The sequence below is a fragment of the Periophthalmus magnuspinnatus genome, chromosome 15, assembly GCF_009829125.3.
Source record: "Periophthalmus magnuspinnatus isolate fPerMag1 chromosome 15, fPerMag1.2.pri, whole genome shotgun sequence".
In the NCBI taxonomy this organism is placed as follows: domain Eukaryota; kingdom Metazoa; phylum Chordata; class Actinopteri; order Gobiiformes; family Gobiidae; genus Periophthalmus; species Periophthalmus magnuspinnatus.
This window is the reverse complement of record NC_047140.1, coordinates 16401925-16421588: the sequence shown is the minus strand read 5'-3', so window position 1 is coordinate 16421588 and position 19664 is coordinate 16401925. Positions and strand designations below refer to the sequence as shown.

Sequence of the window (19664 nt, the reverse complement as noted above, 5' to 3'; positions counted from 1 at the left end):
CACTTACACAGTCACCGCTGTGGCTCTTCACAACATCAGCCTCATCAGTCTATTTTCTGTCCGTTCATGATTCGAATAGCATGTACATCATTCACAAGCCTGTTCCAAGAATCATGAATTAGAACATTGAATCGATGGATCAAAAGGTCAATTGTTTTTTTCCAGCTCCAGGTAAATACTTTCATTGTGTCCTTGAACAAAACTACTGATATTTTTCAGGAGCTAGAATGTAATTATGTCATATTGCCAGATAGGGGCCCAGAGCCAGTTTCCCCTATTAATAACATTGTATTGTCCTGAATCCTGAGATATATCCAAAATTCTAAAATGTTGAAACCGGTCAATCGTATTAGTGACTATTCCCTAGAACTTGCTATATTACAACCATAAACTGTATAAAGAAGTGGACTAAGTGAGTGTGATATCGACCAGTCAAATAAAGCTCATCAATGCTAGCAGTTATAGGGACAAATTTGTAGTTCCATATTTTGCAGGTACCATAGCAACCAAAGAGACAATCTGAAATGAGGCTGTTGAAGGTAAATGCCCGTTCCTGCCCACACTGTTGGTTTAACGGGTGCTTAACAATGCTGCCAATTATACCTGGTGCTAACACTAGCGGGAGTGACCTCAGGGTAGAAGGCGCCTGATTTGTCTGTTGTTCATATCTTGATTTACAGACACAGTAGTGAGTGGATCATGTAGAGCGAGTTAATACGAACATTTTAAAACCAAAATGACGAGCCCGACAGCAGCAGTTTCCATAGATATGGGCAACAGTTTCTCAATAGAAAGTGAATTGGAGTCAGATGGAGCCAGAAGTTCGTCCATGCTCACTTCCTAACGCGGCCCAGTGGGTAGAGTGAAAGAAAAATACAATGCAAAGTGCTTTGAGTAGTCTGTTTTTGTTTTTTCAGCCAGTGTCAAAATACATAGAAGATGATTTGAAAACAAGTGATAGTCAACAACTTTCAAATGAAGACTCCGCACAACTCAACGGTGGTATGTAATATTAAATAACACTCTCGCAGCTGCAGTATATTGCTCTCCAGTTGTATGTTCTTGTATTAGAGGCTAAAGTCTGTGTACATGTCTATACTGTGTGGATACTGTCACATGAGTCTTCAGTCATATCTCTGTGCAGTGCATGTGGCAGTATCATTGATATTGTGTCTGGCGTTGTTGTAACTGTGCGTAGGCTTTGTGCCCATGGCCACTGAGAGCCGACTGGCTCCTGTACCTGGCCCTATTCCCCACAGTTATCCAGTCGTCAGAGAACTACAGCTCCCAGAAGCCTTCACTTCCACCGCCACTCACTTCACCCCCATCATTCTGACCAATCAGGACGCAGCGGAGAAGAGTCCTAGTGTTGGAGATGAGCTGGAGGGGTAAGGAGATATGCATTAGATAGTACATACCTTCACACCTGGTATTCGCAGTGGTCTCCCATCCCTGTATTAACCAGGCCCAACCCTGCTTAGCTTTCAAGATCAGACAAAATTGGGTTTTCTCAAAGTAGTTTTATGTATATGGGTGACAAAGAGAGGTCTAAATCTAACTAAAATCTCCCGTTTGTCTTCAGATATATGGAAGGACTCATAGACAGCAGTGAAAACATTGAGGAAATTGGCCTGGACTCCTCTTCCATCCCTGAAGATCCTCCTGTAGACCTTGCCTCTTGCCCTACTGCAAAGAAGTTACATTGTTCACCTAAAAACACAACTATTACTTCAGCTAACACACCACCAAATGACCCACCACCAGTGACCTTTGACCCCACCGTTTCTGAAGTCTCTCATATTGAAGTCTCTCTACCTTCATCTTTAAACTCAAACCTCAATAACTGTGGTGTATTCAACAATTACCTCTTTCGGCAAGATCCCAAAACTGGACAGCTTTACCTGGTCCCTGTTCAAATCCGAGCCCCCGATTCTGTACCAGGCCTGGACATAAACTTATCTCTGGTGCCACCATCTTTAAAGGGACTATTAGCAAATTCACAAATCAATGACAGCACTAGCTTCAATGCTCCTCCTTTAGATAATAATTGTAGCTTTTTAATTGACAATAAAAGTGAAAATGGACAAGCTAAGCCAAGTAGACAAACCTCAGCGTCCATGTCTCCAGAGGTCCACCCAGCTCTACAGGAGGTGATAGACCTGCTCAAAGGGGAGTTTACTCTCAACTCTGGTTTGGACAATGGACACGAGGACATCGCAATGGGTAAGCACCAGATGGATAAGTCTTTTGATCTTATATCTGCATTTATATTTTATAATCAGTGTAGTATTTAACCAGTATTCCAAATGACATGCCTTGGGTGATGTTAAAAATATCTGCCTGGTTTCTTGTCATCCTGATTTTAATTCTAATTTAGTGACTAAATTGTACACTCTAATTCTAGTACTGTTTGTTTATGAAACCTCAATTTTAGATGACAGCCCCAGTAGAATTTGTGTAAAATTTAAAGTCACTGTGAAGTTTTAGACCTAGTTTAGTTTTGAAATGAATGACCAATTACTATTCAAAATGTACTCTATTTTTTCTAAAGAAGGTCTTCATTATTGGATTGAAGTTAGATTAGCAGAATGAAAATTTCAAACAAAACTTTAACACACAGGAAATGCTCAATGCCGATTTCAGGACTGCAAGATAATACAAATATACTCTTTAGTCAAAAGAGTGTTATTTTGCAACACAAAATAATCATAGATTCTTAGTTTCAGTATTAATTAAGTCATCAATTAGCATCAGATTATCGTTGTTGTTTTTTCATATTAGTAGTAGGAGTAGGGGTAGTAATGGTAGTTGTGGTTGTTGTAACAGGTTGTTGGAGCAGTAGTAGCAACAGCAATACTAGTAGTTGTAGTACCAGTCACAGACAGTCATTTAAAATCGTGTGTGTTTCTCTGTCCCGAGGGGAGTACATCTTCTCTCTAAAGGAGCTGGAGTTCTCTGTGTTTGCGGATGTGGTGAGGCAGAGGTTCAGTGACCTGTACTGGGATGAGGATCTGCTGGGAGTGTTGCACTGTCTGGTCAACTACAGCTCAGTCACTATGTGAGTAACACCTAGACAAACACTAGCCATCATATAACTCAAATAACAAAACAATTTTAACTCAATTTACTTTTGTAAAGCCCAAAATCATCAGTTGCCTCTTATAACCTAATAGGATCATTGATTTAACCAACAGAAAGTTATAAAATCAACAGTGAAACAGACACTGGTCAACAACAGACAAGCACATTAACCAACAGAAGACAAGCAAATGCATAACTGCCCAGAACATTCCCTGTCCTCTGTCCTTGGCAAGGAAACACTTAAAACACCCAGTGGGAAAAAGAGAAATCTTGAGGAGAACCACAGTGAAGGAGAGATCCATTCCCATGGACGGGAGGCTGCAGATGTGTCCAGGACTGACACACATCCATTTGCTGATAGTCTTAATAGAGCTACAGATTGAGTCACTTTTACAATAGAATCAATACATCATTGATTTATTTTATTTTACTTTCTCCATTAAAATAAAATAAATCAAATTTGGTTTATTTGTGTTAACTTATGGAGGTCTGTCAGTTATGTTATTATCTCAGCAGTGCTCTCTAGACAATTGTACTGATCCGCAATGTCATAATAGCAATTATGGGCACTAAAATGTCAAGTGGAAAACAATAATTGCATGATGACGCATGAAGCACTTAAGGCTGTAAAACTGCAAAAAATAACTCTGACCACACAGGCAACCTTCACTCACCACACTCGGGCTGGGAGATATGACTAGAGAATAAATCATATATGTTAATTCTTTACAATTTCAATTTCATTTAAAAATAAAATAAAAATTGCTTTCAACAACACATGCATTCTTGTGGCTTTAATTCCCCCTCAAAGAATTGCTCATCTTGGGATAAGTACTTCACATTATCTACGGTAATTCTAATAATGTCCGAATTTGGAACATAAACTTTGTAAACTACACTCTGTTTCCAGTGAGGCATTTAGGAGCTAGTGCTCCCTCTGCTGTCAGCAAAAGGAACAAACAATTAAAAACCAAACAAATGAAGTCCTTATGTCCCGTGTTATACTAATATAGTTATGCATTCGTTGTGAACACAATTTGACCATAGAATGAGTCCACTGATGGTTTATCAGCTCAAAAATTGCATAGGAGAAGTCCGGAGTTTTATCTGTGATGCAACTATACTGGCAAAATGTGAAATGTGAAAAAAGAAAACAACTTTAGATTAATGAAAAAACATGAGTGAAACAAAATACAACTCCACGTATGTTTTTGATGAGGGGACAACAGTATTACATAGTTAAAAGTTTTTGAATATGTATGTATTTATTTTGTGAATTTCATAAGTCATTTAACACAAAAAGCCCAATTTGTTCCTCCAAAGTCCGAACTCCAACTCACATGCTTTTACTGACAGAGGATTGACTCTGAACCTTTCGATTAAAAAGACCCAAGCTGACCGTTCCCAAATAGAAATGACTGAATCTCTATCTCAATTCAAATTTAATTGATTAATTGCCCAGACCTGTGCCACATGACGCCCCTGAACAGCAGTTCTGTGAGAGAAAAAGACTAGTTGTCATTTAAAAGTACAGCAATCACAATATTAAGATAATTACATAAGAGAAGAGCTGATGCACGACAAATCAAAATAAGATGTGTTTGCCACTTGCGCAGATGGCACAACCAGTGGGTGTAATATGATGTAATGTTCTCATGGTGTTATCAACATGCACTGCTGTTTCAGAGCAGGAATAGTGTCACTACATTAACTACTCCTACAGTCTTTAAACTCGAGGTGGAAAAATATTCAAATGTAAAGATTTAAGTTTTTGAATAATATTGGCAGTTATACAATAAATCACAACATGCTCTTGCTAAAGATCAAACATCTTTGTTATTGGAAGTATAAAAGACTGACTCATCACTGGCTCCTTCTCGCCGTAAGGTTTTATACGTGTCAACTAAAACTTGGTTGACAGGATTTTGAAGGCTGTGTGCAACATTTATTCATTTTTTGTACATTTTCAGATTCTGATTTTTTTTCTCACAAATGAGAGGAGCTCGGAGTAGAGCCGCTGCTCCTCCATGTAGAGAGGAGACAATTGAGGTGGCTCAGGCATCTTTTCCAGATGCTTCCTGGTCACCTCCCTAGGGAGGTGTTCTGGGCATGACCCCGGGGAGGACCCAGGACATGCTGGAGGGACTATGTCTCTTGACTGGCCTGGGAACACCTTGGGGTCCCATCAGAGGAGCTGGAGGGTGTGTCTGGGGTGAGGGAAGTCTGGGAGTCCCTGTTTAGACTGTTGCCCCCACAACCCAGCCCGGGATAAGCAGAAGTAAATGGATGGATTTTTTTCTCACAAACTAATAAGATGCTTTGGTGCAAATATTGACAAAACCCAGACTGGCATTACAGCTCTATATATCCAGTCACACCAGTCAATGAGCTGAACAACAAAATACTACAATATTAAAACCACGTAGTTTTTGGCAAAATAAATGAGTAGCATTAGACTTTCCCCTTGGTGTTCTTGCTACCTCATCAGTCATGATTAAAGGCACTGTACCTGTCTCAAAACATGAAAAAAGTTGACTTCAAATGGTTTGCAGTGATCCGCAGTTAATAAAATATTTAAAAAAAAACTGTGAGCTGACCCGAGCAGATTAGCAATCATACAAGATGGATAACTGTGAGCTTTAATAACTACATTAATGCAACCTTCAGCTTTGAGGTACAGTGATAATAACACTAATAACAACGGTAACACTAAAACATGATGTCATTTAGCATCTGCTTGATTTACCTGTCTTTGCCCATAAAACAATCCCCTGCCTGTTCCCTTTCCATTCCCCCTTCTTCAAATGTCTTAATTAATGCAAAGTCATTAAACAACCACAAATTAATTTTCAGTTCTCGTTTACTTTCCATTGTGTGCTTTAAGAGCCTCTCCTCCTCCCACTCCATTTCTGCATTAATCAGCTTTAACACAATACACTTAATACTAACTTCACTCATCAAGGCACTATCCCTATGGTTACTTCTGTACACTGTGTATCTAATTGTGATTAGTGTGTCAATGTTGAAGATAGTCTATTGTCACGGTAATGGACAAGTGGCCCATGGCAAGGCTCAAGAGTCCATTGAGAATGAATGAAGCTAGTTTACTCTGCTGCATGCACCTTCGCTTTCATTTGAATAGCTTGCACATAGGCACTGGTCTGTCTGCTGTTGCGTTTCATCCGTGCTCTCTGCTCTGGGCGATACATGGAAAAAACCTTTAATCTGCTCCAGTGGGAAACATCACAGGTTTTTAATAGGCTAGCTTGCTCCTCTGGGCAGTGGACATAACAGCGTGGAGTACCGATGTATTTGGATATACGAATATACAGTGATTAAGGGAAGACGTGTGTTGAATTTGGTCTTGTCGGGATAGAGTTTGACATACAGGTGTGAACTGATACGGTAAACCCTTTTTTATACAATGTGATGTGTAAATATGTGTAAAAATGTCACTACTTGTTGTGTATTAAAACAGTTTCATTTGTAACAGGTAACACTGTGTTGTGTGTATATAGCACAAGTTTTTATTCATTCATATGACATTGTGTAATCTTTTATCTGTCTTCAGAAGTGTTTTGAAGCAGCTTTGGGTGTGAAGTGTTCTAGATTCATAATCGTGTGCATTTTACGTAGATTTAATATTTATGCACTACTTTGCAAATCAGGATATGTTTAGTTTAGTTTAGTCGATGAGCCAGTCTACATCAGAAGTTCATAGTTATGCTGAAATTAACTAAAAACACAACATTCTTACTGCGAGTGGGATCACCTGTCCACTGGTTTGACCTCTAACCTGGTTTGATGTTGTCACCTTCTTGTCTCCATGGAGATGCATGGGTTTAATGCCAAACCATGAAACATTCCAGGCACAGCAATAATACCTCCATAGAAACTTGCAGATGGTGGATCAGAAAAGTACACTTTAAAGTAGAAACACATTTTGAGTGTCTTTTTTAACTACTAAACAATATAGTAGTTGTCAAGTAATACCGTTTTCGCTCATCTCAAATCCATAGGTTTTAGAGGGATGGAAAATTTGCCTTATTGCCATAGCAGTTAACACAAAGTATTATATCTTCTGAATGGTCAGTCGTACTCAAAAGGATGCCTATAAACAGAACGCTAAAAGAAGGGAGTCATTGAAAGTGCACTGTACCATTCTGTAATCGCATTTCATCATTGATATTACCTTGGCCCCGCATTATTAACACAGGATTAATAACATTTCCTCTGTTTTTGTCTTTAACATGACCATCTTTGAACATGTTTGCTTTGTGTCTCCCAATGCAGCCCATACAGGAGCAGTAATGAGCAGGCAGCTTCAAAGGCAGTGAAAAGGGCATCTCGCATTGAAGTAGCTCCCCCTGGTGGCTGGAGAGAAGACTGCAGAGAGCTGTGCCTGGACCTCAATGGAAACATCCACACTACAGCTGCTACTGATGCAGAGGACACATGGGACCAGGCTGAGCTCAAGGCTAGTCATGGACAAGCAAACCAAGCTGAAGACGATGAACTAGGAGCAGAGCAGAGGCAGAGAGGCATTTTTCAAGGTAAAAAATAAGAATAAACATGAGAGATCGCCATCATTTTTTTTTAAGTAATGGCTTGGATTCATTCTTTTAAAGATGAAGTAGCAGATAGAGTTGGACAATATTGACCAAAATAATATGTTGAAGTATTCTTAAGCATTTGTAACTGCAGCCCTTTTCTTTCTTTATTTTTAAATTGTAGACTATATAGCTCCAATTTTCCATATCTTCAAACAACACTTACAATATATCATCTATATCTCCCACCCATAGTTGCAAAGATGCAGAGTAAAAAAAAATGTGCTCAAGTCAGAGAACCATTACTTTTAACTAAGTAGAAGTAACAAGCAGTGACCTGAATATGTGCTCGAGTCATAGTAAAAAAAAATAAAGTCCAATTACTTCTCAAATACTAGACAGGTGTTTGGACATAGTATCTGATCCATAGTGTAGTGTTAATGGAATCTGACATAAGATTCTGGTCCTTCAAAATGATAAAAGACAAAAACTAGGTCAGTGAAACTCTGTTACGTCATGATCCCTTACATCCCTTACAGAATCATGTGTTACTCATCGAATCATATTGCAGTAATTCAGTTTCATTATATAATTGACATAAACAGCAGATTTTGGCAGGGTTTCTGTGAAGGTAATCTTCTAGTCGAGTCTTGTAAGCATTATCAGTGCTACTTACTTGAACTACAAATATACATACTTTTACTGTGGAACTTTTACTGCGTTGATGTTGTATTTGCCTCAGTATAATAGAATCTATGCAACCACAGGCTTGAGACGATAATATACAGTAATCTGTTGTTTAGCACAGAGACCGTGTTAAGCACATGGCATATACAGCATTCCCTGTAGCAGAGCCGATTAAGGGCAGATGTGAATAATGATAAGAAGATGACATTGTACAGCTCATTGCAGCAGAGAGTAGCATCAGGATCACGATTTTCATAATATTGGTCAACAAAATCTGGGTTAAAATGAAAGTAAAACCTCTATTTGAGTGCATTTGACCATTACAGCAACATTATCTGCCAATGTAATGATGTTTTTCCATAGGACGCCTTTGAAAATGTGAATGGTTCATTTCAAGTGGTTATCCAAATGTACAAACATATTTTCAGAAATATAATATGCTGTTACTTCCTACTTTAGGTATAACACAGTGCACTTATGTTAAGTGCAATTGAAATTTCACACTGGGAGTATACTTCATCTATGCCTATGGCGGAATGTTTAGCAGTTACCATGGTGACACATTGCTCGCATTAGCAAACACAGCCTGATAAGTTTCATGATCTAAGTCTGAAAACTCAAGAAAAAATACAAAATGGATTTAAACAGCACATTTTCAGCAGCCTGTGATCAATACGATATTTACAGTATGTTCATAGTCCTGTTTAGGTGTTTGATTTTCAACAATAAAGTTGATAACTAACTGAAAAACTGTTGGCTAATGCTAGCTAGCTTTTGACTGTAATATTTTTTCGATAGAGACTTGTTTAACAGCATAAATTAGCTCACCTGTTGTAGTTCCAACACATCGGTTCTTTATGATTAGATTGTGTGAAAATAAAGCTTAGATTAAAGTCTAACTTCTTAACTAACAGAGCTTTATTAATTCAGACAGAATAGTGCCTTCAGTTAGCTTTACACCCCCAGGAAATGTTGATGACATCAGCTGAAAAAGATCAATAAGCTTTATTCTAAGTCAAAACGAATCAAATTAGATAGTATATTCTTACTTCAAGTAATTGTAACCTAGATATTACTCTGCAGTGCACATAAAATACTAATTTTATTTATTTTACTTATATTTTATTGTCAGAACATAAAGAACAAAGTCACCTAAATTTCATTAGTCCAATGTTTATTTATATTTATTTTCCATTCATTGTTGACACACACACCCACCCCCTCACCCCCCCCACCCCCCCACACACACACACACACACACACTGACGTCATAAACCAAATTTGATTGGCAGTTGGACACTTCTCTAAAGATTTCAGTGCATTCATTCCAGTCCAAGTCTGTGGAAAATATGCTTTTCTCAACTTTCTTTCAATACACCAACTTTGGACAACACCCAAAGCCAACTGTTCGGTCACACACTTGGTCTTATACTCAAAATACAATGATAACACACCCGTTGATATTCAATCGCCTGTAAGCACAAAGCCACAAACAGTATCTTCATTGTTCGACCGTGCTAACATTATGAGCCCACACCCCCAGCTACTGCCTTGGACTATTCCTTGTTTTGATACTGCATGTGATCTTCTGACGTCTTCTTTTAAGCCTTTTGCATTTTATAATTTATTTTTGTTACTCTAGGCATAAGCACAGACAGTTCGGACACTGGTTTGATGGAGGGCGGGGAACATTCGGCGGGGGGCAGCGATGAAAGCCCCTCTGAAGCCGAGCTAGCGCTGGGCAGAGACGAAGCATCCATGGACCTGGAGGACAGCGACTCGGGGGCTTCGGATAGGCGGCTCTCCCCGGGGACAGTGAGGGGTTTTGGGGCAGAGGGAGCGGGGCCATCCTTGAGCTCAGCCTGGGACCTAGCCTTCTATGAGGAGCAGTGCTTTAGTGAAGAGGTGGTGAAGTATGCAGTGGATCTGGGTCAGCATACAGGAGGAGCGGCGTGTGTGGACGTGAAAACACAGGTGAGGAGAAGCAAAGGTGACATCAAATATGACATTATTTGAACAAAGACGAGTGTGTCTGGTTTGTTTATTATGCAACAGTGATTCCTAACCTTTTTGTCTTGAATATTATGAGCGTTTATTTAATCATGGCTGACGTCTTTGCAGCTAAACTAATAGAACTTTTACCCAGGTGCTCTTCTGGATGGGAGTTAGACTGATGTTTAAAGCAGGACAGAGGCAGTCATGGGGTTTAGAAAATATTTAAAATAAGTTAAAATTATTAAAGACGGGGTGTTATGCATTTTTTTATTAGTAGCAGTATTTTTTAATTTATTTTTTTGCTTTTTACCATATTATAATGCTGTTCTCTCATCAAAAACATGCCTGAAGAGGTTTTAGATGTCATCCATGCATGTTTGAGCAATTTAGCGATCTCTTCTGGGCTCTATTCAAACCCTCTTTACAATTAGCTAGAAGATTCTGTCCAATGCTCAGCCCACAATCCTATGTCATCCTCGCTCTTTCTCTATAAATATACAAAAACATGATACAAAACTATACACAGCAACTTGACAAACCTGATGTGATAGTGTACTGAAGGGGGAGTGACTTAGCATGAGGAGGAAAGGGAGGGGAGACTTAGAGCTTCAAAAATGAAAGTGAGACATGATGATGCATTGTTCTGGTGAATATAGCATTTTCAGAACAATACAAGGTAAAAAGTACCCCCTCTTTAAAATTACAAAGTGCTCAAAGTACTCCCTCATTTGGGTACTAAATCTGTTAACTACTATCGTGAATTATTGCATTGTTATATTTCTCGTCTTGATAATAAAGGATTCTGAAGGATGTAAATGTACCACAAACACCACCTTATTTTCACCTGATTTTAAAATCTGAAACCATTCAAATACATCCTGCCACGTGCTCAGTATGTCCCTGTACAACTGGTTGGGAAACTCTGATGTAACAGACAGAATCTGAATGTTATTTTTGACTTAATTAGAAACTTTAATCTAATCTAATCTAGTGGTTCCATATTATGATGATCTTGAAGACTTACTTTTTCATCCTTGGAGTAAATAATTGTGTATGCATGTAAATGTTTTTCCCACAGTAAAATATGACATTATAACAATGGGGATTTATAACTTTTTTTTTCTTGCTTGTTATTGGTTTGGTTAGAATGAGATATATATATATATATATATATATATATATATATATATATATATATATATATATATATATATATATATATATATATATATATATATATATATATATATAATTAGTATTTTTATTTTTTTTTAGATTTATTGAGTTTTATTTTTTATTTTTATGTTTTTTTGTTTATTTATTTATCTATTTTTTCCTGTTTTTTTTCCGCCAGTAGATGGTGACAGTAGCTCAGTTAGAGTGTTCATCCACTGATCTGAATGTTGGTAGTTTGAACCCTCCACATAAGCATCATGGGTAGAGCGAACAGATCCACTGATCCACAGGTTGGCGGTGCGATTCCAGCTCCCACAATGCTGTTGTTGTATCCTTGGGCAAGACACTTAACTCTCTCACTCTCAAAAACTACCATATAAGTTGCTGCATGCAGTTACAAATCAGTGTTGACAATGCTGAGTCTATAAAAGGACTTCACGGACATTATAAAAGAAGCCCCTCAGGTCAGAGGAGGGAGAGGAGAGTTTCAGTCTGTCTGGGATCTCGTTCCATTTTTTAATCCGCTTGTATGAGAAGGCTGTCTGTGCAGATAGTTTCATAGTACACCTTTAATGTAAATGATCGTATTCATTTTGGGAACATGCAAGAAAAAATTCAAAATGTTGTGAAGTTTTTTTTGCAATAACAGTAATGCATTAAACTACCAAATAATAGAAATACATAATCAAGACAGTTAAAATATGAATAAAAGAATATGACAATTGTGATAACTTAAATCTGCCCACTTCTGCAAATTGTTCATGAACTCTAATTGGATTAAATATTTCCAATGTTCGTTCTTGTTCCACTTACTCCTTCGCGAACTTTGAATGCATCTTTTCTTTTGTGCTCTGAAGTGGGGCACATGAGGCTGACGGCGAAATAGGGCAGAGCCATGTGTGAGACTGTATGATAATAGCTGTATATTACTCTCTCCAAGCTGAACGTGAATACTAACACGGTGAACTCAGCCCTGGGCAGACTAGGCTATTATCATCAGCAGAAGCATATTAATGAAGCTCTTTGTGTTTCTGCACTTTGATGGCTCCTCTCCTCCTTCACATCCACTAATAATGCTACACCTGAGGAGCTCTGAGTCTGTACAGAAGAGCACTTCAGAAGATATATCTGTAGAAATGGTTCCTACTTTGCACACTGTACGTTAAAGCGGCCATATTGTACTGTTTAATGATCTATATTATAATGTTTCTTCATCATAAACATGTGTGAATGAAACAAAACACAACTCCAGGTATTACACACAAAACCCTGCGTATTTAGGCTATGTTCTTCTCTCAAACAGAAAACACTCTGGTCCAGCTTGTGATGTCATGTGGTAATACAGGAAGTGCTCCGGTGTGTTTTTAAACTCCATACACCTTCACTAGAATCATTTGGATGATTTCAGCCCTGGAAATGCCAATCTGCACCGAACAAAAGGTAAAAGGTAGCATGAAAATTGCAGCATCATGACATCACAATGTGGAACAGAGCATTTTGAGCTTTGGAGATGTACACAGACTAATAATAAAGTGTTACTCAAACATGTGTGAGTGAAAGAAAATACAACTCCAGGTATGTTTTTGATGAGGCAACAACATTACAACATGGCTTATAGTTCACAAGAGTCAATGTTGTGTAATGTAGAACCTTTAAAAATTGCACAATCTTCTGATATATATATTTTTTTTCAATATGGCTGGCTATACTTTTTGTGTCTAATTCTGTTTAATTTCCTCTGAACAGGAAGTACAGCAGCAGTTGGTAATTGAGACGAGAAATTTGAAGAAAACAAGGAATTTCTATCACAAATTACTTCAACAGGAGAGAAAGAACAAAGGTAAGTGCAAGTATAATAGTGATATAGTAAAAGATGTTAAAGATCCACTATGTAACCTTTCTGGTGGTCACCTGTGCTTTGCATGAAATGCTCCACAGTATTGCATTAAACTTAGTTTAAAACTTAATTTGTGCTGTGATCAGGGTAGCCTTTTCACAGATCTGATCTGTAACTTGACCTGGTGGGACTACCTGCTTGCATGGGGTTAGAGATGCTTAATGTAGTATTGTGTAACATTCCAGATGAAGCAATAACATCTCCATGGAGACAAGAAGGTGGTGAACCATCCACCAGAAGAGCACAGCTTTTAATAATAGAAGATTAGATTTCATATTTCTATTCAAGTCTTAGATGAATTATTCAATTTCAAGTCAATTAATTTTTGTAAAGTCAAATCACAACAGCAGTCGCCTCTCAGGGTTTAATGAGATTATTGATTTAACCAACAGAAACAAAATCAAGCTGTCATTGGTCAATAACAAACATGCAAATTAACCAACATTCATATAATAAACACAGTCTGAGCTTAAACTCTTTTGAGGCCACGGCTCCAAATATAAAGTTGATGTTATCATAATTTTGTTCCAAAGGCTCTGACAACAAAGCGATGTTGAGTAAACTGAAGTCTCAGCTGGAGGAGCTGCGGTCCAGGGTGATATTCCTGGAAAGTGTCAAGAAATACCTCGAGGTAAAATCGCTATAGTATCTAAAGGCTGTACATTGTCTGTACTGAAAATTACAGTCGCCACTAGGGTAACCCCTTAAATTGTAGAAAAAGAGGAGACATGTTGATGAATGTAGAACATGGAGGGACGGACCTGGGAAATTGAATCTAAATATGTAATAAGTGCAATAACATCATGTAATTTTCAGTTTTTAAGCAGCTTTAAGTGGCCTAAAGTTATTCCTCACTTAACTTATGCATTCAGAGCATCTTAATTACTTATCACAATGAGTTTAAACCACTTTTACAACTTTCAGAGACCAGAGTGGAATTTTGCCACAATGCTAAATCTAACAACAACTAGCATGCTAACTGTGCACTTCCTGATTCTTGGACAAGAGCAGCTTATACAAATACATATGTACTGGGGCACATTTTTTGGTCAAATACCTGGAAAAAATCAGGGCATTTAAGTCAAATTACATGTCTACGCTTTGCATGTATTTTTAATTGTATGTTTTTCAGTATATAAAGTTTTGCCATCCTCACATGTATCTCGTTGTCCAGGTTTTGAGCATTGACCAGTGGGGGTTGGAGGTATCACTTCTGCCCTCTCTGGCTGATTGTGGAGCTGACGGTCTGGAGCTGCAGGCTTCAGAGGATTCTTCTGTTTTGTCGTTTAACTGCTGTAAAGGGAGGAGCACTCTGCAGCTCGGCTCTCCTCTGGGACTCATGGCTTATCTCTTTGCCAGGTAAAGAAGAGATGATTGGATATTTTACATGTATAATACAAGCTGGGGAAAAAACAGATAGCCACAATTTTGTATTTGATTTTAAATAAAAATGTCTTTCACTATTTAGTTTGGCTGTAGACCCCTCGTATTCAAAGCCCCAAGATGATCTCTGATGTTTTGAAACAGCTGGATCTTAGGCCTATTACAAGTGGATTAATTGTCTTAAATGAAACTGGAAGCTCCTGCACATACATCTAGAGTAAAAGTTGATCTTTTAAATGTGTTCTATGTAACACTTTATGTTAACATCCAAATTTAGACAGTATTCAGTATAAAGAGCCAGATATCATCATTATTTTTGCCTGTTGTCTTGGTTTCTTAAATATTTTATATTTCGTCTGCTTACACTCTAAATTTTCGTAGTCTGGTGTAGAAAATATCTGACCCACTTTCAGTTCCCACCACCTAAGGCCAAATCTGTATGTATTTTAAAGCCTTAAATACTGTATATGTTGGGGAAGATAGAACTTTTCGATTGTGTTTTGCGGTGCTAGTACTAATCTCCTTTGTCACAAAAATATTACAATCAAATTATGCAGTGGACAGAATTAGCTTGAACACTCAATATATTAATATATAAATGTTTAGTTTAACCAAGTTGCCTTTTTGTCACAGAAATGCTGCTATGGAGGGCTACATCCAGCAGTTTTTGTACACTTTCCGCTACTTCTGCACCCCAGAGGAGTTACTACAGTTTCTAATGGACAAGTATATGAGCGCTGCAAGGTATAACTGTAACAATATGTATACTATAGATATATAGTATATTTTATTCTAATATAAATCCAATACTGGCCAATAGAAATAGTATGAAAGATGAACATATTTGGTGTTTGTAGGGAGGGTCCGGACTTGTCAGGGGACAGTCTGAAGGTGTTTCACAGGAGCCTGGACCTGCTGCAGCTCTGGGTCTCACCCTGTAAAGACGTGGACTTCACAGGGAGAAGCAGCCTGATGGAGACACTAGAAAACTTTATCATCACACAGGTCTGGCCACACAAATAAACCTTTTTCCAACACTTGTACTTTTACGTATCGGTTAATAATACCTCAAAGTACATTTAGCTCTACTTCAGTGTATCTTAAATCGTGGTACATAAGGGCCAGTTTAAGTTTTTCTTATATTTAGAAACAAATCTAGTCATGTTTTTGTCCTCCTTTACAGCTATCTTATCCATTATGCTTAACCATAATTTAGGCCTGCTGAGTTTAGATCTGATGGTTCTCACAAAGCCAGACATTATCTAAGTCAGTTCAGAGCATTCAGCAGCAGTAGAAATGTGCTAATGAGCATTTGTTACACCAATGATTACACTATAGTCCAGCTCTACGCCACATGCCAGGATTTGGATATGGCCTGGGGAAAAAATAATTGCCCCCATTATTGGTACTTGATGTGAAAAGTTTGAGAACCACTGCTCTGAACAAGCTCTTCAAAAACTACCGTAATTTGATTCAAACCGTGCATTCGTGGAGGTGTTGTAACAGAGACCCACATAACTGTAAAAGAACGGACATTAATTCATACTTAAATTTAAGAGTGAATTACGTTTAAACACTATATGGAGTTTAAATACCTCTCATGTCTCAGGTGATCCCGGTGGACAGTCGTGGAGAGGCCCTTCTGTCTGCTCTGCACAGCTCCACTCACACCACCTCAGCCCAGGACAGAGGCAGTCAGCTCAGCCTGGTGGAGGAGGACGACCTGGTCTGTCTCCACTCGTCAACTGAGGATCTGGGGAAAAGGGTGAGATCATCAACACCATCACATATCATGAGACTTATTATGATTTGAAGTTTGACATTTTTAACACTAAAATATATGACCAAATTCATGTTTGAAAGGAGAACTGGTCCACTATCTGCTTGTCACCATGGAGATATTATTGCTTTGCCTGGAATGTTCCACGGTATGGCATGAAACTTTGGTATTTATTGACTCACATGTGTTTTGATGGCTGAAAAAAATACATGTTTTCTTACTGTGTGCTGGCTTTTGACTCCATGGATCAGACCTGTAACTATCCTTAGTGGTTGTATCCTAGTTCTATTCATGGAGACTGTGGAATATTCCTGGCAACGTATTAACATCCCCATGGAGACCCTCTACCACAAAAGTTATACGTTGCATCTTTAAAGTTATAGTTTATGTTCTCTCATATGTGTTGCACCTGAAGTAGTATTTTGTTTCCATATAAATACAAAGCAAAACAGCAAAAGTTATTGATTGGACCTCAATTTCATTTCAATTTGATTACACATTTGATTTGCCAGCCCTTACATGATGTCAACGCGTTTTTGTTCCACACATCAAACTCTAAAAACACACATATCTGCTCGTACGTATTCCTCAGTGGCGTATATCTCGTGTGGTGGAGCCCTCTCCCTCTCTGCCCAAAGACAAGTCGTTCTCCATCTCGGCTGCTCTCCCCGTGCCCTGTTACGCCTCTCTGTTTGAGGACCTGCCCAGCGCCTCTGTGCACGCTGAGGAGAGACTGCCCTTTTGCCAGAGCGAATACAGCCCGCAGCACCTGGCCCAGCAACTCACTCTAATCGAACAGGTAATATAGGTGCACTAACATGCATAAAGACAGGTATTCATCGAGTTTTTTTTAATAATTAATACGTTGCTTGGTGGGATAGTACCTGTGGTCAATATTTATCGCAGTTTTGCATCGGTTTGTGAAGAAATGTTTGGGGAAAAAAGTTGAAAATTAAAATACCTCGATTGCTGGGACATTATAATATTCTATAAGCCAATAATGTTTAATACAGACTTGGGGGCGGCTAAAATGAATGTTGTTAAAACGCTAATTTGTGTTTTAATATAGCAAGTTAATGGGTCTACTCACTAAAATAAATGATCGGGTTCAACATTTGTGCATTTTTATTATGAGAATACAATGCAATTAATAGGGAAAACTGGCTCTTGCCCCAAACCACCAATATGCTCAAGAATTGTTATTAAAGTATTTTCACTGCAAATTTGATCTCATGCACGCTCACACCAGCAATTTATTATTTAAAAAGCTACACAGAGTTATAATTATAGTCACTTAGCTTTGAATCTTGGATCCAAACTTGGTGACACTATGTATAATTATGCGCAATATTATTCCATGGTATAATATTCATATCCTGAGCCTAAATGAAGGACTTTTACTTAAAATATTTTCCTCTTTTTCCCTTTTTTAACTTGTGATCAGGCCCATTGATGATCTCACCTTTTCTTATTCTTTTACAGACATGAATTTTCCCATTTGCTCATACTGCAGGTTAATCCACATTGACCTCACATGTAACTGATTTGTTTTTTGGGTTTTTTTTGCAGGAGATTTTCCGGAGGTGTCACCCGGTTCATTTTCTGAACTCCAGAACTCAGGGGGTCACAGACAATGCCCTGAGCACAAACAAGTAAGAAACTACTGTCACATGCTGGACTGTTTACTGTAAACTCAAACTTTAAGGGAAATGGAGAGAGACAGTACAATCTCCATACACTGTAAACATAAAGAACATCTATATGACTTAGTATGAAATGCATTTAGAGTATGAACCTTTTTTTGAGTAGTTTTAACTTATGTAGACTTATTCACTATTAAGAATTTTCAACTGTATTCAAGAAAAAAAAAATATTGTAACTTTAAGTGCCATTTCTGTACCTCGTTGGCCGTATTTATCTTGTAATAGAACACATTTAAACAAGTAACAAAACTGTATTAGGTAAAAGAAAAGATCTGAGGCACTCCGATATGCTTAGTTATTTAATATTTCTTAACGCCTGTAAGTTGGAATCTTTGAAGAGCACCTGATTGTCACATTACTTAACGGTGACCCAGCTAGCACGCAAACTATATATTCCCAGTATAACAAAACTGTATGTTGAAACACATGATGTAATCTAATGTAGGTCCACCAAGTCTTGAAATGCATTATATTCCAAGTAAGTAGTTTTCAGTTTTATGGTCAGGTCAGTGCTGTAACCCTGACTAACATGGCTTCAGGCATAAATACAGTTTATATTTAACACATCTCCTGCTTCTATTACCATTTGTAAACTAATGTAGCCTTTATAAAGTGCATGAGTAAATATTTTTTTTACGATCCAGAACATTCATTTACTAGCATTCCACAATATTTAGTTAGTTAGAGTATTTATTTCAAACCTGCACATATAATGCACATATAATTCATACAATAACATAACATATAGACACATATACATGGTTTGGTTTCATCACAGAACAACACTTCAGCAGTTCAATAGAATACTAGATTATACGTGAGCAGACAGACAACAATAAGCATTCATACTCTCATCCAGACAAAACCCTGACCCTATTTGCAGCAACAATTGGCAACTAACAAACAGTAGGGTACACAGTGCAAAATATAGAATGAGTTTCAAGAAGTGTTATATTTCTTACAACCGTGACCTTAAGCAAAACACTTTACCCCGCTTGCCATCACCAAGTATAGAGTGAATGAATAATGTAATGTCTTGAAAGGCGCTATATAAATCCAATGCATTATTATACAACAACAATCAAGTACGTTCAAATTAATAGGACTGGTTATTGCTCCCATATGACCGAGGGACATAAGCACCTTTACTAAAAAATATTGTCCATCTTGTTTGTTCTTCCTTCAGAAACGTGTCCTCCCCAGTGTGTCCAGCAGAGGGCAGTGGCGCTCTGTCTGCAGATCACAGCTCTTTACATCAGCTGCTCCTCCACTCGGACCGCGTGTCTCACTGGGTCTGCGCTGAAGTGGTCCTGTGTGACTCTGTGAAGGTGAAGCCTCATTCACTCTCACTGTAGCACCGATAACACCAATAACACCAATAACAGCGCACTATCAGTCACTCAGGGTCAGGG

At 38.1% G+C, this 19664-nt stretch overlaps 1 protein-coding gene across 1 annotated transcript in view; it reads left to right on the top strand.

Moving 5' to 3' along the window:
- Nucleotides 1-19664, top strand: part of LOC117382985 (kinase non-catalytic C-lobe domain-containing protein 1) — a 63570-nt gene that overhangs the window by 30881 nt on the left and 13025 nt on the right. Inside the window, exons 13-27 of the mRNA XM_033980229.2 lie at nucleotides 918-1002; nucleotides 1199-1388; nucleotides 1583-2223; nucleotides 2920-3058; nucleotides 7375-7634; nucleotides 9961-10292; nucleotides 13236-13329; nucleotides 13920-14017; nucleotides 14561-14745; nucleotides 15403-15513; nucleotides 15627-15774; nucleotides 16379-16534; nucleotides 17142-17348; nucleotides 18119-18201; nucleotides 19439-19580. Coding sequence (XP_033836120.1) covers nucleotides 918-1002; nucleotides 1199-1388; nucleotides 1583-2223; nucleotides 2920-3058; nucleotides 7375-7634; nucleotides 9961-10292; nucleotides 13236-13329; nucleotides 13920-14017; nucleotides 14561-14745; nucleotides 15403-15513; nucleotides 15627-15774; nucleotides 16379-16534; nucleotides 17142-17348; nucleotides 18119-18201; nucleotides 19439-19580 — 2871 coding nt within the window. The remainder of the gene's footprint in view (nucleotides 1-917; nucleotides 1003-1198; nucleotides 1389-1582; nucleotides 2224-2919; nucleotides 3059-7374; nucleotides 7635-9960; nucleotides 10293-13235; nucleotides 13330-13919; nucleotides 14018-14560; nucleotides 14746-15402; nucleotides 15514-15626; nucleotides 15775-16378; nucleotides 16535-17141; nucleotides 17349-18118; nucleotides 18202-19438; nucleotides 19581-19664) is intronic.